Below are 26,320 nucleotides of genomic sequence, written 5' to 3' on the forward strand. Positions count from 1 at the left end.
ATGCAGGTGAAATAAAGTAGATAAAAGCATTATGTGCGGATCAGCGAGGCTCTTTAGCACCGAGCCACACAGCTCCTCTATTATTCACGCCTTCACACGAGGCAGCGGCGAGACGCGCCGCAGGGGCTGAGAACACATTCTCACATCCGTCTCTAATCCGTCACATTCCCAACGGAAGCTTCCTTCCTGCGTGGCCCCAGACAGGAAGCTCGCCGGGGCCACGGGGAGGCTGATTGAGTGGGCCGCCCAACAGGAAATTGGTCAGATCATAGAGGAGGAGAGGTGTTTGATTTGAGCTAATGAAGATAAACGGCGAGCGGAGGACAGGAGCAGCGGGTGGGCGGGGCTTGATGGAGGAGGGTCAGGGGTCGGACTCCTGCCCTGTTCGACTGAATCGTGACTTAAAAACTTTCAACACAGAACCTGACTCAAACACTTGGGAGGATTTTGTCTTCACCGGTTCCACGTGGCACCGGTTCTCAAAAGCAGGTTCTTAGACAACTTCACTTCCTGTCGCTCAGCCACGCCAGGGAACGGCAGCGGCTGCGTCTCCAGCAGGTAACATCGGCGTTTGGTCAGAGAAAAAGGTTTCGCTTGTTCAAAAATAATTTTTCCTGAGTCATGACATCACTTCCTGCCGCTCCCACTGTCTTTGAGGCTCATGACCTGGAACGTCAACAAAATGTTCCCTAAATGGGAGGTCGTTCTCCTGTGGGTGGAACCCGCTCTCTGCTCTAGAACGTGTTTGTACGCAACATTTCTCACCTGTGGCGTCTGAAGAGTTGGATTAGCTTAGCGAAGAGCGACCGCTCGCTAACGGTGGCGCAAACACATTTGAGAGGAAAATCTGAGTGACAAAACTCTGAAAAAAGGTAAAACTAAAAGACAAATGGCAGCAAAGAAAGTGAAAAGGTTTGGAAATATAAAATAAACTGCACCAAAAATCAAGATGCAAACGAGAGGAGACACAACAAAACTCCTCCTTGTGGAGTGATGGGCCGTCCTGGAGTGTTCTGTGTTTCCAGTAAACACCCCACTTGTGGAAATGTACATTTTCTGTCAATTATTTGATGTTTCAGGTTTTACAGGTTGAATCTCCTTCTGTCTCCTCACCTTTAACCATAAACCATGAAAAATAATGAGTAAATGGCGCTGATAGCCAATAAAATATTAATAATGGGGTCCAGTCACCGCGCATCAGTGAGTTTTTATGAGGTGTTGAAATCTTATGATGTGTGAAATGTCTACAGATGTGATGTCACTGCATCTCAGGAAGGAGATGCATCAATGTCTCTGTTCATTATTTGAAGGAAAGGTTTAAAAGAGGGGGAGGGGATCATATTTTCTCGGTATTTTGATGTTCTAACTTCAGAATGTTTCGTGCTACGCATCAGTTTACAGGGGGAGAATCCATTCAGTCAGAAGCAAAACTTGATTTCAACTTTAGGAGCCTGTCTTTGAATTCACGGAGCCACACAGAAGGAGGGGAAATATTCCAAATAAAGACTGTCTTTGGTTTGCAGGTAATTAAATTAGCGAGGTGATCAAAGGACTGGGGCCTGAGAGAATGTTCCTTTCTTTGTTTGTCTCACATTTTCCCTAAAATTTCTTCTGCGTCTCTTTGAAGAGCGGAAGTGACTCACTCCTCCTCTGTAGGACTCGGTTTTCACCGGCTTGTTTGGAACATCTGAGGCTTGTGTTCAGCTCACCGAGAGAACTCGGTGAGCTCAGGACGAGCAGCGGCGCCGCCATGTTGTCCAGCCCTGGCGGTGCGATGCCGCCATCTTGTGGTCACACGGGGGAGCGACGCCTGGTCTGTGTGTGTGTGAGGGTCAGCAAAAGCAATGTACTTGACACTTGACGGAAAACTAGTTCTTAAAGCATCAGTTAAACAAACATCTTTGGTGAAAACGCTGCTTTTCCAAACTATAACTTTATAAGCCTCAACCAGAGATGGAGGTGAGTCACACCTGAAAACAGACCATTTGAAGTCTAACCTGCTTGAAACGTCACATTAGCATTCTAGCTAGCAGAAGCAGCTCGTGGGTCGCAGCCCCGCCGGTCCCATTTCATCTGATAAAACTCGTTCCAACGAAGAACAGACGTCAGGTTTTGGTTTCACCGCTACGAACAAAGTCTCGGGCAGTTTGTAAGGTCGATTTTTTTCTACTTTTTACCTCATGAAATACAATTCTACACTACTAGCGGTTAGCTAGCATTTAGCTAGGAATAGCCTGTTGTGATGATACTGCTAGCGCCTTAGCATTCAGCTAAACAGTTTCACTTTGTGAAAGGGCGCCGGCAGCATGGGGGGCGGCTCCCTCTATGCCCCCCCCCCCGTGGTTGTTGTGGACGAGCTCCACCATCAGCTCATCACACCAAGCGGCTGCCCGGCTCTCATGCCTTCCGACACAGGCGACCTGCTCAGGTGAGTCCCACCACAGAAGCCTTTCAGAATCAGGAATTCTGCTTGAGAATGAGCCTTTAAAATGAGGTGAAACTTTGATCAGACAAGGCCTTGATGTCTGATGAGATGTGTCTTATAAGTTCTTTGAGAACAGACCCTTGGAACTGAGCAGGAACATTCATGTCAACGTGTCTTATAGGTTCTTTAAGAACAGACGTTTGGAACTGAGCAGGAACGTTCATGTCAACGCGTCTTATAGGTTCTTTAAGAACAGACTTTGGAACTGAGCAGGAACGTTCATGTCAACGCGTCTTATAAGTTCTTTAATAACAGACTTTGGAACTGAGCAGGAACGTTCATGTCAACGCGTCTTATAAGTTCTTTAAGAACAGACCCTTGGAACTGAGCAGGAACGTTCATGTCAACGCGTCTTATAAGTTCTTTAAGAACAGACGTTTGGAACTGAGCAGGAACGTTCATGTCAACGCGTCTTATAAGTTCTTTAAGAACAGACGTTTGGAACTGAGCAGGAACGTTCATGTCAACGCGTCTTATAAGTTCTTTCAGAACAGACGTTTGGAACTGAGCAGGAACGTTCATGTCAACGCGTCTTATAAGTTCTTTAAGAACAGACATTTGGAACTGAGCAGGAACGTTCATGTCAACGCGTCTTATAAGTTCTTTCAGAACAGACGTTTGGAACTGAGCAGGAACGTTCATGTCAACGCGTCTTATAAGTTCTTTCAGAACAGACTTTGGAACTGAGCAGGAACGTTCATGTCAACGCATCTTATAAGTTCTTTCAGAACAGACTTTGGAACTGAGCAGGAGCGTTCATGTCAACGCGTCTTATAAGTTCTTTAAGAACAGACGTTTGGAACTGAGCAGGAACGTTCATGTCAACGCGTCTTATAAGTTCTTTAAGAACAGACTACAGGAACTGAGCAGGAACATTCATGTCAACGCGTCTTATAAGTTCTTTAAGAACAGACTTTGGAACTGAGCAGGAGCGTTCATGTCAACGCGTCTTATAAGTTCTTTAAGAACAGACGTTTGGAACTGAGCAGGAACATTCATGTCAACGCGTCTTATAAGTTCTTTAAGAACAGACTTTGGAACTGAGCAGGAGCGTTCATGTCAACACGTCTTATAAGTTCTTTAAGAACAGACTTTGGAACTGAGCAGGAACATTCATGTCAACGCGTCTTATAAGTTCTTTAAGAACAGACCCTTGGAACTGAGCAGGAACGTTCATGTGAACGTGTCTTATAGGTTCTTTAAGAACAGACGTTTGGAACTGAGCAGGAACGTTCATGTCAACGTGTCTTATAAGTTCTTTAAGAACAGACCCTTGGAACTGAGCAGGAACGTTTATGTCAACGCGTCTTATAGGTTCTTTAATAACAGACTTTGGAACTGAGCAGGAGCGTTCATGTCAACGTGTCTTATAGGTTCTTTAAGAACAGACTTTGGAACTGAGCAGGAGCGTTCATGTCAACGTGTCTTATAAGTTCTTTAAGAACAGACTACAGGAACGTTCTTGTCAACACGTCTTATTGATGAACAGCAAATCCACCCATCGTCTACAGGTTGTTTTGCAACATCTGTCTGGCTCCATCCGTGTGACCCTGCCCACCAAAATAAGACATAAAGTATTCAATTATCCGTGAAGCGTCTGAGATGTTTGACCTTGTGATCTACGTGAAGAGCATCTGTAATTACCGCCATTTTTTCCCCCTCCTCTCCTCTTGTTGCTGGAACCGATGTAGGATTTGTTGCAGACGGCGGCGCCACAATCACCAGCTTAATAGACCATGAAATCAACACTTGCAGCAGGGCAAAGCCGGAAACGTGTCCCTCTCATTGTCCCTTAACATGGTCACATGACACATTAGGATAACAAATAGGCCGTAACCACTGGCACTAACAAGGTAAGTGGTAGGGGTCGGCGGCGCTGGCACACACTGGGCCATAAAAGATATGCGATGAGTGGATGTTGAGCTGTAAACTCCCAGCAGACGGAAGCACAGTGATGGATCAGACCACTGTGGCCGCCGCCTCAAAATGGGTTGCTTGTTTGTTGTGTTCCACTATTTGTTCTTCCTGGTTTTTACCTGGTGATTCCTGGGAACGTGCGTCCTTGACAGCTGACGGACGTGTCCAATAAGAGGAGACAACACGCAGCAAATGAAGAAATCAATGAGCGGGATTGGGTCAGACGTTGGTGGAAGTCGATATTCAGCCACTGAGCAGCTCAGGTGCGCTGGTGTTGCTCCGCCACGCTGAACTCAGGTTACTGGCCTTTTTGTGAGAGGTGGAATCGTGTTTAATTCAGTCTTCCATGCTTTTCTGGCTCAAAACTGCATTTTCTACTCCTCAAACTCTCCATGAGATTCACTTCTGTTTTTTTGTTTTTTGTAGGGAAGCTTTCTTTACAACAACCATCAAACCGAATACATGCATTTTACTTGCAATGAACAAAAAACAAGGAAATTAAGTGACCAGCAATTTTGGATATGTCGTGGTGCCGCGCACAGCAGAATTGTTTTTGGCAGCTCAAACTCACACAGCACAACAAACGAGACGAGATGACAGTAAAAATGTCCTGAACGCCAGTTTGAAACCAGAGCGTCCTTGAGTCGTGGCTCCCCATAAAAAAGCAACACCAGCAGAAAACCAGTTTTGGGCCGTCAGTTCAAGCTCTGGTGTGGCCATGTTTGTCTCCATCTTGTGGCAGTGAGAGGAATTACACAGAACACTGACATCAGTGAAACCAGCTCCTGCATTGCCGTTACGGCTGTGAAACAGTGGCAAAATTGTATTGAGCATCACCCAGCCACCTCAGGACGATTTGTTTCAGGGTTGGAATTTGATTAATTTGGTCTGATAACATTTGGAAACTCCAGAAGAGCCGGTCGATTACATTATTGATCCCCGCTCCAGTTAGCAGAGCGCTACGTGGTAGCAGCCAGCCCAGCAGGCTCAGGGTTCATCCACTCACTCAAATTCATCGACTGTGAAGTTCAGAGCGGTTGATTAAAGTCTCATTGGTTTGGTCTGGTGTCACATGACGCTGTTGAACCAGGGGATTCGTGGGTCCGCCTTGAAAAAGCAGTCGTGGATTTGCTAAATGTCTCAGTCGTTCTTTGAGGAGGAGTCAGAGCTGTGCAGCCGGTGATGGGGGGTCTGGCCCGGGGGGTCCTCAGCAGCTCCCCTCTATAAACACCGAGTGTGTTTATGGCTCCTTCAGGGCCTCCATGTTTGCTGTGACCTGCCAGGTGATGTACAGATCAGACATTGCTGTGTTTACAGCGTGCAGCGGTCCGTTCAGCATGTCGTCATGTTATACTTTAGGTATTTAGGAGGAAAACTTTGCCCTTCTTCTTCTTCTTCTTCTCCTTCTTTTTCTTTTTCCTCCTTTTTTTGGTGAAATTATCTTGGAAATAATCAAGGGAGTCTGGTTGTGTCTCCCCATGTGAGCCTCAGGAAGTCTGAAGGCTCCAGATTTGTTGGAACTCAACCGTCATTTCTGTCCAGCCTGAATGAAAGTCCTGCTGGGGTGTCATCCCCCCCCCCCCCGTCCTCTCCTCCTGTGCCCCCCTGCCCCTCCTCTTGTCCAACTCATCCTCCTCACTGATGTTCCTCCCGTCCTCCCTCCTTCCATCCCCCCCATTCTTCCTCTCGTTCCTCCTCCTGTCCCCTCGCATCCCCTCCTTTCTCCTCCTGTCCGTCCCCCCACTGGTCCTCCTCTCTGACGCTCCTCCTCTCGTGTTCTGCCTCCAGGGGTCAGTGTGGACCAGAGGAACCAGAGCCACTCACGTCAGCAGGTGTGTTGATGATGTAACAGAGGCATCCTTGAAGCTGATGAAGAATTCAATGGAAAACTAATTTGATACAAGGGTTCATTTTCGCTTCGTTGGTGGAAGTGAATCTGACTAAGATCCACTTTTCAGAGGTGGGGCTGTGAATAAGGGTCAGTGACATCATCGATAGTTGGAAAGCTAATGGTTTAGCATTTAGCCTGCTAATGTATGACGTTTAAAAATGGAATATTATAAGACTCTTCTTGTATGTTTTTGTCCATGTGTGGATCTCTAAAGTTAATGACATTTTTATTTAAGTTGAATTAATGCTGACAAATTTGAGGGTTTTTGTATGTAATTTGGGATTAAAAAGAAACAACTGCAGTTGAATAACCGTCCTGAGAAAGAGGACTGAACTCTGGTGGATCCAAGCCAGTGAGTGTGAACGAGCGTGCAAACCGATGTTCACCGTCGAGTAACTTTGAGTTGTTGATGCTCGAATCTTCAGTGATGGGAGCCTGAGACATCAGAGAAGCCAGTGTCTGTGAAGATGCTGAGATAAGAGCACTGATCACAGCACGCTTCCCGACCATCACGAAGCTCCTCTACAGCCACCAGCTGTCATTCAAACCGGGCCTGAACAGAACCTGGACTGTGATTGGCCGTCCGCCCAGTTTGTTGTTAGAATTGATTGGTATCAGCTTGAAAAAGACTGAAACACATTTGTTGTCTGCCATTTCATGTTTCTGTCTTGTGGGGATTATCGCTCGTTTGTTTTTTGTTTTTAACATTCATCTCGAAGCGCGACAGAAGGAAAACAAATACGAGCACAAAAGCTACAAGAAAACAGAAGAAAAGTTCATGAAAAGTCACAAACGCCCTGAAACGGTTTGAAACCATCAGTTGTAAAGGAGGATTCGTGTCCTGATGTGGTGTCAAACAGAACAAGAAAGACCACGTCAGTGTAACCCGCTCCAGATTAGCTGCTGCTGGGATTACCTGCGTTTGTCTGGTATCAAAGCGCTCCAGCTGTCTGGGGTTTGTTTGTTTCTGAATAAAGCAGGTGACTCCAGTTTAGGCGTGGAGTTAACTAACAGCTCAGCATTACGGAGGGCAGTGTCATTGTTCAGTTTTTAATTTAAAAGCTAAATAATTACACAAATTAAAAGCTAAATAATTGTACATTTTCATGTTTTGTATGCAAAATATTTATTTTCATTATAACTAGTATGACTGGGTTCACATAAATGTTTTAAAAAGTAAAATATTTCCTTTGGCTTGCAGTACTGTAAAGTACACTAAATACAATTACCCAGAGTACAGTTACCTCAATATTGTACAGTACTTGAGTAAAAATACTTATTTTTCCATCATGTAGTAATAAATCCACGTGATTAATTACAACAGTTGGAGCAAAAACAAAGTTTTCAGGGAGTTTGTGGGGAATGAAAAGTACATTTCTCTCCATGTTCTCTCTGAACCTGGAGAATATGTCTGTGTGAATGTGTTGTGTCCTGATGAAGGTCCGCAGCGGGACAGTCCCGGGTCGACCCGGGTCGGCTGGAGGGGGCCATCAGCGAGCGTCGCAGCCTGGACGGAGCCGCCGCCGCAGCAGCAGCAGCAGCAGCAGCATCCTCGGAGCCGCGGAGGTCTGATCAGCCCTGCGGGCGGCGCATTGCTACCTGGCTGGGATCCTGCGCGGAGCGGCTTTCGTCTCCATACAGAGTTTGAGAAGTGCTCTGGACTTCCTGGTACGGGACCATGGACATTTTCTGCTCCGGTGTGGCCGGGTAGAGACCCGCAGCGATGTGATCGAGGGGGCTTCGTCGAGTTGAGAGCAAGGTGAGAGCTCGGCGTGTTGAGGCTGCGATAATGTCGGAGCAGATGTAACTTGTCGAGCTCCTGAAATGCATCTGTCACGGGGGGAACGGCAACGGTGCTGCGGGCTGAATGACGGTAGTCCATTAACGGCAGCTTTTCAAAGTGACACGGAACATGGCGCCGCGGCTTTTGGGACTTTATTGGGCGTCTTAGTGAAATATTAAGGGTTGTTTTATATTTATGAAGGAGGGTGCACTGAGTTTTATTATTGTAAACTTTGTGCTTATTTGTATTCACCGAGGCCTACCTAGCCAAACCCACCACTGTTGAGCTAGCAGACTGGAAGGAAGTAGCTTCCGGTATCGCCTTACAAAGTAAAAGTCGGGTTTCTGACGCGTTTGAGCGGCAGCTCGCGTTTGCTGGCATTTAATGCAGTTAATGCGCAGTATTTGGCCAAATCAGAGGAATTTACCACTGACATGGTTTCCCTTTTCACGGCCCCAAGTCTGGTGTAGATTATAGGGATTGTTGAATGGTCCCAGCCAGAACGAACGTATAAAGGTTGGTCCACGAATGTTGGTAAACAGTTCCATCACGCGGTTTATTTGAGAATAGTGCTATCGCGGTGCTAATGCTAACTCCTCCTGAAAAACGAGCCCGGTTGAAATGGTTCAAGTGAGTGACGGTCTTCGTTGCCGGGATATTCTTTTGTTTTGAATTTCCAAACGCTTTAATTCCGGTCTTTAGTTGGTTGGTTGTGTTGAGGTTGACGCCGCTGAGCCCCCCGAGGCAACCTCCCGCAACGGAATCGATGCGGCCGGGGCACCAATCGTATCCCCTCATTGGCTGTAGCCGCTAGCTCCGCGGCTCCTGATTGGCTGTTAGGACCTGTCAATCACTTTGATGAGCTCCGAGCTGCTACTGCTGCATTTGTAGCGTGAAAATGAATCGAGGAGCCCAGTTTGAAACACTGGTAAATAAGAACACACGGTCATATTGGTGTTGGGCAGGCAATGACCCGCTGCTGGCGGTTTTGGTGAATGAACCCGGCGGTTAAATGCGAAGTGGAGAGATGGTGTTACCTTTGTAGCAAGGTGTGTCAATTTATTTAACGGAACTTAGGTTAATTTACTTTCAGAATAAAAGAATAACGTTTTTGACTAAAGATAACTATGAAAATGTTTGTTTGCAACACAATTCACTGAGTAATTTTAGTTTTTATTGGTTATATCAGGGAATAAATCCTGCAGATAGAATATATAAATACACAGGGGAGATCAATGGAGGTAAACTGTTGCCCAAAGGTTTGAAAATCTCTTAGAAAAGTTCCAATTCATCAGCTTGCAGTTTTAATTAAAGTAATATCCAAACTAAGGTCAGTCATATACAGTTTAATTTTGGAAATATTGATAGGAAACTGTATATTTTATTGTGGAATGCTTGACAGTAGGATGTCTTTCTACCCTTCCTATCTCGCTTCAGGATAATGCGGCTTAAGGAGGCTTTACAGTTTGAAAACACAAGGCATGTGTAGTGTCACTCTGAGTCTTCGTGGGAGTGCAGGAAGCCAAACTGCAGGAATAATGTTCGAAATATTCACACAACTTCAACTGCAGTCAGGCATGTCACCGGAGAGGCGTGTTCCTCCCTTCTGCCGGAGGTCTTCATATCAGTGTTGTCGTTATAAATACATCTATAACCTCAGCTTTCCTCCGCTGGGGTGGTCGCTCGTGTCAGGTCACATGACCAGGACCATGTCAGGGCGAGACTATTTGCTTCATCAGCTTTTATTTAGTGCTTTTGTTTCACTACTGAGCTGCTGACTTGCTGTTCTGGGATCAGCCCGTTCCCGACGTTGATGAAAGATGGAGACAGAAAGCTGGACGGAGTGGAAGCCACATTTCTGGAGACAAATCACTCCGCCGCTACTGCTACATGCTAAATAATGGAGTAGTCATTAGGTTTCAACTCCTGATTAGATTGTGGAAATACTGCCTTTTGGTTCTCAGTTCTTGCAGTCTGGCACTGCTCCACCGTCACTCAGGAATAGTTTGTAGGGGGATCATTGTAGCTCGAAGTAGCTCCTGCTGGTCCGCGTCATCTTGTAATACCAACTTTTTTTATATTTAAAATAATTTATACAGTGAAGACAAACGCTGATGTCTAAGCTCTTAAAAACTTCTTTTTTTCCTGGTGGAACTCCCCCACTTCAGTAGGTGCTCTGTCACCTTGGAGCCTGGAACTTTCCCACCTTCCAGATGCTCGTGAACACACCATAAGGCCCATAATGCAAAGCCTTGAAAAACTCTGCGACAAAGTTCAACTGTTTCTCAGAATGCTGAAATATTCCTGTTCAGCCGACAAATGTATTGAAACTTTAATTCTCCACCCTGACGCTGTCAGACAAGGCCGGTCCAGGTCATGGCCGCTTGCCGTCACAGCCTTTTGAGGATAACCAGAGCGCCATTGTCAAAGCTTGACCTTTCTTCACAAACCCCCGCTGACTTTGAGACATAGCCACGGCACCCGAGTGACATTCACAGACCAGTTGAATGGAGCCACATCTGCACCCTGCTAATAATAGTGAGCTACAGCAACACCACCTCCTTGGCAGTTAAGACTTTTTCTCCTGTCACGCAACATTTTATCTACCGCAAGATACCTGTGCTCAGATTGTTGCCTTTTCTTTTCTTGCAATTGTACTTTCATGTCTAATCAAGGGTTTAAAAGCCAAAACTGTTCCATTTATGATTTACAACAAAATAAAAGCAGAGGATTGCTCCTGTGTTAATGTACGAATCCAGCCATCATCACCATGTTGCCGATTAAATGGTGGGCTGATTTATAAAAGTCTCCTCAGTGCCGAGTGGAAGGCTGTTGTAGGGTGTCAGTGACAGAGAGGAAATGGAAAAGCCCTGCAGTCGTCAGGGTCAACAACCACAAATTGGTTCAACTCCTTCTTCTATTCTGTCTCTGTTACAACGTCTGCAGAGACTCTCCAAAAAACAATTGAACCAGCTGTGTGTGTGTGTGTGTGTGTGTGTTTTCTTGTTGAAAGGACAGTTTATTTGCCAGGCTTCCCAAACTCAAAAGCAGGTTTTGTCCAGCTGAGTGTCTGAAGCGTAGCGTAGCAACAGAGGTTTGACAGGTTTCGTCTCTCTGTGTTTATGCTTGTACACCATAAATGTAGAGCTTTGGGGGGGGGGGTGACAAAATTCTGAGGAGAATTATCAGGTCAGATATTCCCATCAGTGTTCATCATGGTTCCTTCACGGTCATGACATGACAAGAAGGAACTGTTCCTTTAAGAAGGCCATGAACATCTTAGCTGTTGCTTTCCAGATTTCTTGGATGCACAAGTCGAGATTTCAACAGAGTGCAGCGACTGATTTCAAGCAGCAGGCAGCCCACCCACACACCAGGTGCACACACACATCCCCTCACTGGCACCGAGCTGCCGCCGCCCATCTTTATTGGCTGCTGATCCCCACTGGCTCTGTCCGCTGCTCTCTCTCTTTTAATTCCAGGCTTCACAGCTACGACACACAATTAAGCAGCACTGAGCCGGCTTCAGCTGTGCCGCACCGGTTCCCGACCCTCCATCAGATCTAACGACCCTAATGTCCAACATATTCACCATGTTTGGCCAATATGGCTTTACGACAGCTGATACTGATCGTTTTGGATTAGTTCAGCCACAGCTGGCTGTTTCCTCTGTGTTTACATCAGTGTGTAATGCCCTTCAGAGGGCTCTAACCAGACTGAGGTTGCATGGTTACCCTTTGACACGCCGCAGTAGCAGTTAGACACCCCTCCCAGCCGCCGGCCTGCTGAGTTAACAACACCAGAGGTCTTTTTAGTGACGCATCAAGGCTGTAGATTTAAGACTGGCGCTGAACTTTATACCGATAATTTTTTTTCAGTCTAGTTTAACATAAATCTTCAGGCATAGCAGCAAAAGCTCTTCTGACAGGAGCTAGAAATAGTGGTTGCAACCTTTTTCCAACTCAAGATCCCGATCCAGATCAACTTACACAACAAAATTTGAAGAGTTAAGCTATGTCAAACTTGCTGAAGCTGATCAAATCCAAATTCCGCTCAGAAAACAAGCATTTAAAAAGTTCTTTACTTGACGTGACAGAGCAGAAGTTCACACTTTTGACAAATCAGCATCATGATGTCGTTGCGTCGGTTGCATTTTAATCTTTTTATTTGGGGGTGATCAGGCCCGTCTGGCATCAAGATTGTTGGTCTGAACTTGAATCTCGTTGATATTGACAGGAATAATCCTGTTAAATTGATAGAATCCTAAACATCAGGCACAGTAACAGAGCAAGTACAATGTCTTCTCCATGTGACCCCCCATCTCATTCAAACGTGACCCTGTGGCCCCCAAATTCAGGTCTGTTCATTGAAGTGACCCCAGACTCTCGGTGCCAGTGAGCTGCGTGGCGTATCGTCCTGTCAGTTCCCTTCTTGATGACAGGCTGGCGTCTCAGCTCGGGGCAGAGGTGGACATATGGTGGATTTAATCTGGAAGCTAAGACTGTCTGCAGGCAAACCCTGTGAGATCTCACTCCCTGACATCGGCTGTCTGCTTCCCTCCTAAAGTGGCATCAGTTCACTTTCGGAAGTTAGTTCTGTCTGCCGTTGTTTACAGAGAGAACCATCTAAACCTGTTCCAAAACAGCAAACCTCCCTCATTAGCTGAGCTTGATTTCTGGGTGATAAACTCCTTCGACCTCTCATGATGATCTTGATTATGATCAGGAAAGCCACTGACAATGTAATTTAAAATGAACACGTTTCTTTTTAAGTTTGCTTAACTAAACAAGCAACCTGAAAGTTATCTGGTTGAGTTTAACTTTGCTTCAGAAGGACGGTGTGGTTTTAACCAGATTTGATCGGCAGTGACCAAAGAAGACACCGTCGTCAGGTTGTCACCACGGCAACTATCACCGGTTCACACGCTGGCAAAACTGAGCTGCTCTCCACTTCCTGACATCCAAATCACACCCTGTCAGAGCCGCTTCCTTCAGCGTCACAGTGTTTCCAGGTCTCACTCACACGTCATGAAACTGTCTCACACCAACCAAACATGTGCAAAGGGTTTTCACTCTCTACCCTCACTGCACAACAGCTTTTGTCTTGTAAGTAATCTTTATTTATGTGGTAATATTTACAGACAGAAGTGACAAGATGCTCTACAGAAGCCAGAACACACAAGAGCTGTCGGAAAAAGAACGTTTTCAACTGTCCTCTAAAAGACTTGAAAGAATGACATCACAAGTACCAGCGTCAGGAGCTGGCTTACCCCTGCACGGTCGCTGGGCTTTAGCTTGAAGGCCTGGACACAGTGAGCTGATGTCAAAGAACTAGAGGCGACGAGAACTAACTGTACTTGAACTCACAGCGAAGGTGTCAGCCGGCAGTCACCGATATTCTTTGCATACATCGACCAGCAGGCAGCGGTCGGGTGCGTTGATTGTTGAAAAAGAGAAAGTTGCAGATATAAAAGATGGCTATGTGTTCTTGACTCCTGAGTCTTGACCCAGTGGTGAGAGACGCACCACAGGAGCCACCCATGGTCCGGCCTGGTGTGTGAGGGTCTTTAGAAATGGAGTGAAGGAATCAAACGTAGAAGTGGAACTCCTGGCAGGGCGACGTCTGTGCTGCCTCGCTTGCTCTGCTGCCATGGTGTCGTAGCTCGTTACCATACCGACTTCAGCTTTACTCTGCGACCCTGGATGCTCCCTCCAGAGAAGGTGGTTCACATAAAAAAATAAGTGAAACTCGTGTAGCTGGGCTGTTGATGATGATGGTGGGGATGGTGACGGCCTGTGAGCCAGCCATCTTGACAGTGGAGTGCGTTCTGCTGCCATCATTGCTCCTCTGCTGCCGAGGCGTTCTGCTGACCTGTGCTGCTTTTTGCTTGCCGCCTTCTGATATTGGATCCTCCAGCATCTGCAATTGCTGTGCTCATGGCAACACAAAGGGGGTGGGGGGGGGGGGTGATTTCTGCATCACCTGCACGGCCCCTCCACCACCACCTCCCCCCTCCCTGGCCACTCACCCGCTCTCCTCCTGCCAGCATCTGCAGAGTGATCTGATTACCCATTATTACGACATACAGGGCTATCATCAGATTACTGTTATTTGGTTCAGTGACTTGGCCTATTTGGATGGATGGACACACACACACACACACATAAACACACACACCCACCCACACACACAAACAAACAACCGAGCCAAAGCTGTTCATTCCCTCCCTTTGCCCTGCCATTTGTATCCCACTGAAGATGTTAATGATCAGGTCCACATGCGTAATCAACTGTGTGTGTCTGCGTGTGTCTGTGCCTGTGCGTGTGTGCTTGCATGTTTTTTTTTGTCCATTTTATGACGTCCAAACACATCAGTCAGCTGTGGAGCATAGCAGGCCTCTTTCCTTTGTCAGTTAAAACGTTATTTATTGACTTGGGTTTGTCTTGAACAAGTAGGAAACCTGCAAAACTTTGACTACAGTTCAATAAACAATGATATTTAATTTATGACATTTAGAAAAACAAGATTGGAAGCTGAAACCATGAATGTTGAACAGTTACTTGATTATTGAAATTCTTCTCTGTGCTCTTGAACAAGATATTGAACCAAACACTCTGTCTCACTCTTGCGTTTGCCTCTCTTTAGGTCATGAGTGCCTCGAGGAAAGACCCAGTGGAGAACGACCTCACCTGTCCAAAGCTCCGCCCCACCTGGGCGTGTCCCTGCCCCCCATCCCTGGGCCCCCATCATGAGTAAGTTAGCTGTTCAGTTGCAGCTTTCCTCCATCTCGCCCTCCTTGTTTTTGCCGTGCAGATTGCAGGAATTGGTCTTTCGTGTTTAGTCTCAGCCAGACAGTGCAAAGTATTCTGGTGTGTGGGGCTGTAATCTCCCAGTCGACTGGTGGATTTATTAGTCGATACGTTCTGGTTCGACCAAGATTCTGATTGGTCGATTTTTGCCGCGTTAATTTCATCAGGAGGAAAGTACCGAAAGCACCCCTGTTTCACAGATAACGATCTATCTTTGAACACCCCCTTGTTTTGCTATTTTGGACTCGCCCGACCCGCTAGAGACAGACAGACTGAAGAGGACTAGAAGGCCAACGTCTGGTGGTTTGATGAATGTCTATCTAATGTTGACGGTTTCATTTCAAGTCAGTCCTCGTCCACCACGTCAAAGACATCTGCAGCGTGGCAGCATTTCATGAAAGTAGATAAAGGAAAAAAAGTCGAATGCAAAGTTTGCAAACAACAGTTTTCATGTCACAGCTCCACTACAAACACGGCGTATCACCTAGAAACGGTGAGCTAGCGTGTCCACCTTAGGTTGCCCCGTCAGTTTTGAGTACATGAACATATCAGAATTGATATTTCAATGTTTTAGTCTAAAAATTGTTTTGTTTTAATTGTACAAATTCTTACAGTGGACTTGCCTTTTGTGTTTCAGAGTAAAGTTTGAAGTTAAAAGTGTATTTGTGTCTCAGCCGCGATGCTGAGCTCCTGTGTTCAGTCTCGCTCTGTGCGCAGGAGAAATGATAGCGTCGGTCAGTTATTATAACGTGACAGAAACAATTGTCTAAATATTCCTCAACAGGTTTTTGTACTGATAATTGACACAGTAGAGTTTTCATATATGAAATGAGACGATTTTTAGTCGAAATTTGAGGGCTTCAGTCGACCGAGAATTTCTTTGGTTGATTACAGCCCTACGGGTGTGTGTTTTGGGACGCTGTCTACAGACTTCTGAAGTCTGGATGTTATTTTTTTTCTTATGTGGAGACTCGCATTCAATTTAGGAAGAGCAATTAGTTGGTATCATGATGGATTTGCATTCTATGCACCCATTATTGTGTTATGTGCCCCCGTCTTGTTATCTGTGGTGGATTTCCACGGAAACATGTCAAGAACTAAACGGTCACACGTGAAATCCGCCCTGCGATCTCTGGTATGTTGAATGTATTTGGCAGATGTAGTTGCCACCCTTGTCTGGAGAAAGTAGTCCCTCAGCAGTCTAAGTGTGCACACGCTTGGACATGGGCACAGTTTGTAAATCCATGCTCACATTTTGGGAAACCATGTTTACAATAACATGGGCATTGATTGCTAATCCATTTACATAGTTTAGAATTCTGTGTTTATGGATAATGAATCCCAGCATGCAGGAACATCAACTATACACACAGTTTTGTAAACAGCACAGCTTACAGGGCTGCCGCCTGAAATGTAATGGTTGGTACTATCAGTTGCGGGTTGACTAAGATTCCTTAAATCCAGCAGTGGAGAAGCACAGACTTGCCATTGTTTCCTGGCCTGCAGGATAACTTGTGTTTATTCATCTGTCAAGAACAGGAATCTGTGAGTATTCTACCCCGACAAGAGGAGAGGAATACTGCCGATGTTGTTTTACAAGTACTGGGTTTTCCTTGTCAATTAGGTACAGTTAGTTCTTCGAGCAAACAAGGATGGTACTGGAGAAAGTGGAATATGAGTCACATCCTCAGCAACAAGCCCTGGTGTTTGGATCTTTTTACACTTGGTTGGTTAGCAGAGATGCAGGAAGCAGCTTTTAGAATACAGAGGAGCCGTTCAGTGTGCTTTGGAAAGCAGTTTTTGGAGACTATTTTTTTGGGACAATCACCTATTTGAAGAGTTTCCACAGTTATGCAAGTCAGCAGACATTTAGTTCACATTGTACATCTTTATAGTAATAATACTGCACTCATTGTGTGAGTGTTGCACGCTGGATTTGCCTTCTTGTGCACCTTTCTCATCCCTCAGACGGTAGAATTATACAGCGCAGAGGAGCAAGTGCTGCACCCCTCACCACCTCATCACTCATCCCTGACAGCGCAAAGCATGATGGGAGGGCAAATGTAGCGGGATATGCACTCCGCCGGCTCCATCTACAGTATATATCAGTGCATGTGTATGCGTGTGTGTGCGCACACTCTGTAGGCTCCTGTCTGGATGTATGTCAGTGTGACTGGAGCCTCGGCCTCACATGTCAGCTCAGCGTGAGTCATCCAGCACAGCCTGACTGCAGTATATTCTGTTAATGTCCCATATGTTCATGCATGTGTGGAATGTCACTCACACACACACACACACACACACTGCACCAGAGGAGCTAATCATTTCCCCACAGGGGGAGGTGGAGGTGCTGGTGGTATCCTGCGTTGTACTGAACATAAACTGTTATTAAAGCATATATTTCAGATATAAATATACGTCCCAGTTTATACTGGCAAGATTATACACATAAAAGATGTTAAATAGAAGATTTGAATTTGGAAAAAAATCAAACAATGATTCAAGCAGATCATATTAACTTATTCTGGTGCATGTAAAAATTGTTTATTGATGATGTGGGATATGATTGGTCTCATTTCTATCGTTAGACATTAGAACAGAAGACACAAGCAGTTGTGTTGAACCAGAGTGCAGGTGTGGTTATGATGGGAAACACATTCAACCAGTTAAGATAATCCATGTGTGGCGTTCGTTGTCTGATTCTTTATTGACACGGTGGGAAGGTCTGTGTCCACTCAAAAGTGCTTCTGTAAACATGCCAGTTGAGCCAACATGCCTGTTCCTCCACAGATGTCGTGGAAGTCATTAAAACAGGTGCGCCACTCGATCAGAAATCTTTAAATGCTTCAGAACTAGAGGGCCCTCCAAGTGCTCATACATCCGCCAGGACAGGATGACATCATTAGATCTGGATCAACTCCAAAATTGAATCGATAGCTCCTCTCCCTAGCATATTTCATAAAAATCAGTTCTCAAATTTTTGAGTTAACTTACTAAATTATTCATATGTTGCACATTCTGACTCAAGTACTTTTTTCTATAGTCTCAGGGTTCATACAGCCCCAGAAAACTCATAAAAGTCATGAAATGAACTGAGAAAAATGTGTATGTTTGCTGCAGTCTGTTGAAAATTAAGATGTGCAGTTACAGTGTAGTATGACCGTGTGTGTGTGTGTGTGTGTGTGTGTGTGTGTGTGTGTGTGTGTGTGTGTGTGAGTGAGAGAGGATGCCTGGTGTGGCTTCTGTTGTGTTGTGTAGTTTTACAGGGAGCTACTGTATTGTCATTACTGTTGTGTTTACAACATTATTAACGACTTGTAAAGGACAGTGTAACAAAACATGAGAAACTTGGTATTTATTGAACAGAAGTGGAGTGTTAGGGCTCATGAAGAAAGAAGGTGAATTCAGTTTTCACTGCTTTTACTTGCTGGTGGATATCAGTCCTGTGTTTTAGAGCCTTATCCACTGTTTCTTGTTTTCTTAGCTCACTTCTCAGATAAGGCTTGAAGGGGAGCTAGCATTTCCTCTTGGCAGCACCGTTAACTCCTTCTGTGCTGAGCTGCGACGTTGGAGTATCCCGGGGGCAGGGTCGGGGTTACCAGGGCAACCCAGTGTGCATGTGAGGCGTTTGTGAGGGCGATTGGATTAAGCTGCTGAAGGGGAGTGCTGAGAGGTTTAACCCGATTACTGCCTTTTCTTTTGCACATGCCTTCGCCTGCACACAAACAGGTGTGTGTGCGTGTGTGTGTGTGTGTGTGTGTCAGGGGAGTTGAGGTAGTTGATCTGATTGATTGGGAGTGATGAAAATGGAGGGAAGCATGATTGATGAGCTGAGCAGGCACAAGCCCAACAGCAGCTTGGTGGTTTATGTGCCTGCTGCCACTCCCCTTCACATATTAACATGAAACAAGTACTTTGTTGTACTAAAGTACAGTTAATAATGTAAGAAAGTTTTGCAAACTTTGGATTGTCAAAATTAATCATCATAATAAAACTTTCAAAATGTTTATAGATGTATAAACTAGTCAGATTGGTCAAAATGGTGTAAAAATTTAGAAACTATCAGAGATGAACACTCTTGTCCTTAATGTGTCCCGAATGTGCTTGAAGCAGCCAGGACAAAAACTTTTATGTGTTTAATTATTTATTTCAACCATTTCCAAACTCACTTTATGGCCTGGAGATGGTTGACGATGCTGATATCCTGGGCTCATTACCTTAATTACCCCCTTACAACACATACAAAAGCAGGCGCAGCAGCAGCAGCAGCGCCAAGGGCAGGGCGGGGTTAGATTACTCTAATGAGTCTCCTAACAAGGATGGAACACTGGGCCTGGACAGGCTGAATTCTGCTGGAAAAACAGGCATAAACGTGTCACATCTTTGTGTTGTGGTCCCAACAGTGTTCTTGCAATAAGCTCAGATGTTGGCGTTAGGATCAAATGGTGTGACGGAGGCTTGCAGGGCTGTTGCATTTCATGTTGTTCATGAAACATCCACCCCACAGTCAGAATGTTTGATATTAGAGATATTGTGCCTATGAAGGTGGATTATCTAAACATGATTCAGTCAGTATTTTTAACTACTTTCCAATAACCCAGCCCGAGCTTGATGCTGCAGACACAGCAGTGTGAAGACGCAGTCAGGCTATTGCTACTGCTAGCTGTCAGGCTACAGCTAGCTTGAGAGCTAATACTAGCTCTCAGGCTACAGCTGGTCTCACCCTGTGGCTAGCGCTGAGGCTACAGCCAGCTCCGCTCAGCATTAAACTTCATTTCCTCATTTCTTCTTTGTTGTCTTATATTATACTGATTATGCCCCTAAAAGACGAAGTAGAAATGCTGTTTTGCCTCTGGTGAGAGGCTACTTGTCTGGTCTTCCACAACTTGACGTGTGGAGTATCTGCCTGGAACACTCAAGGGGCTGCAGCAGAGAAAGCAAAAGGCTGGTTTTATCATTCGTAGCTGGCTGGTTTGTTTATGCAAGCACACAAGTTCTGGTTTTTCAACACACTTAGGGAGAAAAATAATAAAAAGAAAAGAAAGACTGGAGATCAGAGGTTTCCATGGGAAATAAACAGTTTTCTAACTTTTTTGACAGATTTAGCTTTACGACGTACATTTGCGTGTGGAAATGAGGCATTAGATGCATTACTGTTAAGATGAGGAGCTTTTTAATGTATTTTATTTATGTTGACATGTTATTAGGCAGTCATCCCTTCTCTGAGTTGAATCTCTGCAGCCTGCCAGTTTTATGACTTGAGTCACATGAAGGAATTGGTAACAAATCAGACTTGATAAATGTGTTGGTATCCTTAAAATCATATCAGTTTCCAAGCCCAGTCAGCGCTCTTTACTTTAAAACCTTTTCCTCTTCCAATTTGCTCTTTCCACATCTATTCAGATGGTGTATCCGTCAAAGAAATAAAATAACATCCATCAGTGTTTCAGAAATTTCCAATTTTTCGAATGCAGCCAACATGATTGAAAAAATCACCTTTTTAGGTGTATTTTCTCCTCGTCATTGCGACTGAGCGCCACCCTATAGTTACCATGTTGTGACTAGCCTCAAGTAAAACTCATGAACTCACAAGTAGTTGGTTTTAAGGACTTTTTTTTTTCAGGCATGAATCTCTTCACTAATTCCACAAAACACACACACACACACACACACACACACACACACACACACACACACACACGGCTTCATCCCCTGTCAGAAGTGGACTGATGTCATTGCATGGCATGCTGGGCACCCTGAGTCTGGGTGTGGTGCCGGATAATTATCTCCTCTTCAAAGCTTCATCTGGCCTCCAGCTGCTGGACCTTAACATGCGTTGCTCACACACTCCTGCCTGACCTGCACTTTAAAAGTCAGCAGTGTTTGTGTGTGTGCATGCGTGCGTGCGTGTGTTCCAGCAACAACCCGCTTTGGCAAGTGTCTAAAGTTAGCAACTGTTTGATACATTTAACTTAACACCCGTAACACCACATCTGTGGATTTTTAGGGAGGAGACTGAGATGTTAGCCTGACCACATTTTCAAGGCCATGGATCCTGGCCTGTTAGCTACAGGGCAGATGACAGTTAATGGCACGACGCATTATTATAATAAATATTTGTTAAGTGATGTTTCGATATTAAAAGGCACTGTATTAATGTGCTGTTGAGAAAAGTAGCATGTTTAGTTTATTGAAAGTTTAGTTTACTGTTGTATTTTTCAGAGCTCTTTTTATGTCTCCCCTTTATGATAGTGTACTTTCAGATATTCTTTCCATCAATAAGTAAATAAAAAACATTATGCACATTGTAAAACATCAGTTACAAAGTAGATAAACACTGCAACAGTCTCGACTAGCGCGCTAGCTCCCACTGCCCTCTGTTTCTCCAGATTTAGTATGATTATGGCCATCAGTAACAGAATGATTCCTTTCTTTGATGTAACCTGGTGATTAAAAGTGATGAGTTGTAAAGCGAGAACAGTTGCAGAGTTTTTATTTGCCACATCCAGAAAGAGAGGAGGAAGAAGGTCAAATTGTCCAGCGCATTGTAGCACCAAATCTGAGTTGATTGTGACTTGATAGACTGTCATCGGTACCAACACCGTGGAGGAAGCCGTGGCACTTTTCTTTATGTCAGAACTGCAGTCACCGTGTTTCATTTTGTGAGCTCTGGCAGTGTATGAAATCTCTTTGCCATGCCTATAAAGCATGAAGAAATTTTAATTGCGGGCAAAAGAAAAGAGAGAAGCGGGAGGAACAAACACACCAAGTAGCGCTCTGGGAGCACAAATCACAGACTGGATGACCATTCTGCTGCCGCCGTGAAAATACAGTGTTTATAAAGACTTCTGCTAATGTCACACCAGGGACGCCAGACTCATTTCCTTCCTGCGGGAGACCTCAGATGTGGTAGAATGAATGCCAGCAGCATGTACTTGTCGTAAATATTAGGTTATAAAATCTGGACTAATTTTATTCCTGGAATCTCAAGTTCAAGTCCGCAGCGTGCTCCAGGGGACGGGTTCTTTAAAAAGAGCGAGGTAATAAACCTGCCCGACCTGTGTAACAACAACAGGCCGAAACAGTCGCTTTTCCACCGGAGAACAAACAAATACCAATCTCTCTAGTAATTAGCCTTGAGTCATTCCGTGGGCAGAGACGCTCCAACTACCTGGAGCCAGTGTGAAGTACGAAGACGCATTTCATAACCTGAGACATGTCATCATCACTTCAGCGGCTGAAGATCCAAACAGGGTGGAACAAATGTGCCTCAGTTGGAAATACAAATGAAGTAAGAAGAGAAGTCTGCAAATCTCTGATACTCAGATGTCTCTGCTGCTTTATTACTCTCCTTTGTATTATTTCCAACGGGAACATGAAACTACTTGTCGTTATAATCACCTCTCAAGTCTTTCCTAAAGCTGTGTTTCGACCAAGTCCACACTGAGCAAGTACATCTCTTAAAACACCCCCAGACTCCTCGAGCCAGAAGGACTTCTGGCTCACGCAGTTATATTCTTTATATTTTTTATCTTGCATCTGCGTGTTTGGTTGTTTCGGCTCAATGTCTTAATTAGATTGGTATGTTAAATTATTTCTCTTCAGATGACTATGTCTTGTAGCCGTTGAATACACAAAGAGTACTGGGATAACTTACTTGCTACTAGTTGCTACTTTTTGCGACCTTTCTCACCCAGATGTTCTTGCAAAAACTTTGATGGCACATAAATCAGCAGCACCAATTTAATCCTGTCAGTGCCCTGAAAAGTTAGGTTTTGGTACCGAGTTCAACTCTTTGTCACTCAGCCCCTTCTCAAAGGAAGTTTTTCAGGGTGTTGATAATTAAGCCACTAAAACTGATGGGATTCTGCTCATTTGACTTCTGTTAGCGCAGGTTTGGCTTCTGGTCGTCCTCTGAAGGCCAAACCTTCAAGGTTGAGCCCCTGACATGTGGAATTTACTGCTGGGTTTTGATTCGTTGACCAACCAATGCTATGCTTTGATTTGGGGCAAATGTAGAGTGCTTACATCACCTCACATATGTGGAGCAGCAGGTCCTCCCTTGTCTGTATTTGCACGAGATCCACCTTATCTTTTTTTCCCAACTCCTGCCGGTGTGTGCTTCTTGGCGGTTGAACACTGTGTAGAAATGATTTGATACCAGTGGTTGGAATGTGGTCCCTCCACCCTCCTTCCCTCCATGCAGTTTCTGTCGTCTCCTGCAGTGGCGAAAGATGATCTGATGTCATGTTGGGTGGTGACAGCGACGTGTGTGCTTGTGTGTGTGTGTGTGTGTGTGTGTGTGTGTGTGTGTGTGTGTGTGTGTGTGTGCTGAGTTATCAGAGGAGGAGAAGGAGGGGTGGGGTGTGTGTGTGTGTGTGTGTGGGGGGGTATTACAGGAAGGAAGCCTTTCTGGAATATGATTACATCTCCCAGTAAACAGGGCAGCAGGAGGAAACGGATCCTCAGGGCATCAGCGTGTACTTACTGCAGCTGCTAGAAGACGATTTAATGACTAATAGAATGTTTCTGAGATACAAGCGAGTACCTGAACACATCCTCCTTTTCACAAAACATACTGGAGTGTCATGTTTTTCATAGATGGACCAGATCTCGTCTAGTAGGTGTTGGTCTCATCAGCTCTGATGCAGTTTGACCAAAGTAACATGTTAATGTCATGGAAACCATCATATCATGTGACCTGAGGGACATTGAGTTTTAATCACACTGTCAAGGTGCAGATTGCATATTGTCGCCTTCTTAAAAGATTTGCTTTGTTTTCTGAAAAAGTTGAATAAATGACATCGGTGATTATTTTAAGAAGGCGACGATCTCCAGTCCATGAAAACCAACAAGCCAGCGCTTCATACCTCACACTATAAATCAGTAGAGGAGCAGCAAGATGGGGCGTCCATGCCTGCGGTGACAAATAGAAATCAGCTTGAGGCGGAGGTCAAACTCTAAAGTTACGCCTCAGTACTTGCATGTTGATTAACTTTAGTTAGTGACCGAAAGAAGGAGGTCGCCGAGCTTCTTCTGAACAGTTGCCCTCACGCAGTTCTACATGATGGAACACACAACGTAACGTGGTGGAGAGCTTTAGTATTGCCCACGAGTACAGGCGCAGTCCTCTGTTACAGCCAAGGCTTTTTTGCGCGACAGTCACATCAACAGCCGTTCATCCTCAATATTGTTTTTTTTTTATTGTTTATCTGAAAGGGACAAATCCAGAAAGCATTGCAAGCTGAGACAGCTGTCAAATGCATGTATCGTAGTGTTTGTAGCAAATGCTAATTTGCAGCACTTGTTCTTAAAGTGGCCACGTCACCTCTTGAGGGACTAAGTGGTTTTAGGAGACCGGACCGGACGCTAGCGGACCCGTACCAAGCTTGCACTGGGAGGGTCTAGATATCACATTTTGGTTTCTGCAATGCTATGGCAACATTCATTACAAATGTAACCAAACAGTGGCTCAAGGGCTTTTACTCTTGCTATTAAAAAAATTGAAAAAAAATGAATTGGTTTCGGTATAAACCTTCTGCTTGAATGAAAGGGACCGCCACCAAGGCCAGGGTTTTAAAAAAATCTATTTTGCTGTGGAAAACAAATCTGTAAACCTGGGCTCAGCCCATGTTACAGCTCTCCACCAAGTGTGGCATGAGTTGGACTGATGGTTGTTCCGTCACACTGCAGACAACCTCCACAACACACAACTTGTTTCAGAAAAAGACGTAGCTCTGGTTCCCCCTTCCAGCACACAATCCTACCTCAGCATGATGTCATGGTATAAATGTTAATGAGTGACAGAATATCTTATCAGCCCTGAACAACACCACCTTGACCAGTTTTCTTCCAGGAAACCAGTAGCTTGAGGGAAACCACACACCCCTCAGACGGATCTCTCCAGTGGGACAAACATCTCACTGGCCGTCACCCCGTGATAAATGACGCACACCCTATCGACCAATGTCATGCAGGATACAGCTGATCGACTGTGTGATGTATGTAAGTGTGTGTGTGTGTGAGAGGGGGCGACCATGGAGCATTGTGTGTAATATTCATAGACTCCCACGGCGGTGCTGCAGTCACCGAGGCTGTGTCGTCGTAGATCTTCAGCTGTCAGTCCCCAGCTCTGTCTGCTCTCCGCGGCCCTCTGCTGCTTTACCAGCTGTTTATTTTAACATTGCGTTGTAAACAAGTCTACACTTTCGAGCACTGGTGCCTCTCTGTAGAAGCTATTGAGTCTCCCAAATATTCAGGAGGGATTATTTGCCTTTATGTTTCCATGAACTGCAGTTAAATGACAGGAAATGAGGTAACATGTCTTAAAGGTCAGTGAGAAGAATGTTCAGTGACCTTAAACCCCGAACCAAGTGATTGTTATTGATGTAACCTTAATCATGAACCGTACGTTTGTCTGAAAGACAATGTAGCATCAAACTCCACAAATGGGATGAGAAATTTGTAGAAACAGTCAAAACAATAGCAATGAACAGAGGACCTGAATGTGTGTGGAGAACAAAAAGAAGGAACAGTCTAATTACAACATGGAGAAAAGAAAATTACTATATTAGGTAAATAAAGTACAGTCGTGTGCTATGAAACGGAGCTTTTGTGCCAGAGGGAGTGAAAAAGGGTTCCTTGCTAACCTCATGAGATAACCACTTCTGAGTCATGTGACTTCTGTTTACAAATCCTGGTTTGCACTTTATGGGGCAGTGCAAAACCAAATAAACCACATGCAAAAATGCAACAAATTAAACCTAACCATTGTGGTTCAGAGTAGACAAAACACACAATTGTCAGCCAAACTCTCCGCTGAAATTAAACAGGATCTTCGAGGGAGAAGCAGCAAATCTGCGATGATGCCTATGATCTTTGTTGATACTTGGCTATTATGTGTCTTTGTGTAAGGCCTTTTACCTGAATAAAGGTTCAGGGTGATGTAAAGGATATTTTATTCAATAGCCTGATTTGTTATCGAAATGACACCCTGACGAGAATAACTTTAGATGGTAGCTGTATTCTAACTTTAAACGTATTGATAACAAAAACAGAGAAGCCCAGAATGGGACAGTCTGTATTATTTATCAATATTAGCATTTAAAGGTACAATTTGTACAAATTACAGGCAAGTGCTTCATATCAGCACATTACTAGAAATTATTGGCTGTGGGTGAACCAGTCGATCACCGCTCTAACACTAACGCGGTGACAAGCATTGATTAGTTCACAAACGGCCATTATTAGTTTCTTCTTGCACGTTTTCAACGTGGTCAGAGCTGGAGCGGTTGTCGACAACTTCCTGTGGCAGCCGTATTGAATGATTGATTTTTTTCCTTAAATGCTTTGACGGATTTGCTTCATAGTCCAGGTTACTGGGTACAGCCATGCAACAAACGGAGGTCTTTTTAATGTCAATCAAGTGTTGATGA

At 44.8% G+C, this 26,320-nt stretch overlaps 1 protein-coding gene and 1 long non-coding RNA gene across 4 annotated transcripts in view; both read left to right on the forward strand.

Moving 5' to 3' along the window:
* Positions 1-1,811: 1,811 nt before the first annotated feature.
* LOC147262649 (uncharacterized) lies at positions 1,812-7,150 on the forward strand. Of its 2 annotated transcripts, XR_015112457.1 has the most exons (4): positions 1,812-2,149; positions 2,295-2,428; positions 4,177-4,338; positions 6,191-7,150. It is a non-coding gene; the product is annotated as an uncharacterized LOC147262649 (long non-coding RNA). The 2 variants fall into 2 exon arrangements; XR_015112456.1 differs by lacking the exon at positions 4,177-4,338.
* An 862-nt stretch (positions 7,151-8,012) lies between these two features.
* usp6nl (USP6 N-terminal like) overlaps positions 8,013-26,320 on the forward strand; it is a 65,040-nt gene continuing 46,732 nt past the window's right edge. The window contains exons 1-2 of one of the 2 annotated variants that reach the window (XM_086201729.1): positions 8,013-8,052; positions 14,722-14,828. In XM_086201729.1, coding sequence (XP_086057855.1) covers positions 14,825-14,828 — 4 coding nt within the window. In that variant the 5' untranslated portion in view covers positions 8,013-8,052; positions 14,722-14,824. Of the gene's footprint in view, positions 8,053-8,989; positions 9,126-14,721; positions 14,829-26,320 lie in introns of those variants that run through there. The other variant, XM_086201730.1, reaches the window with a different exon arrangement.

Source organism: Aulostomus chinensis, chromosome 4, assembly GCF_037954235.1.
Source record: "Aulostomus chinensis isolate RoL2024-O1b breed Wild chromosome 4, RoL_Achi_v1.0, whole genome shotgun sequence".
NCBI classification, from domain to species: domain Eukaryota; kingdom Metazoa; phylum Chordata; class Actinopteri; order Syngnathiformes; family Aulostomidae; genus Aulostomus; species Aulostomus chinensis.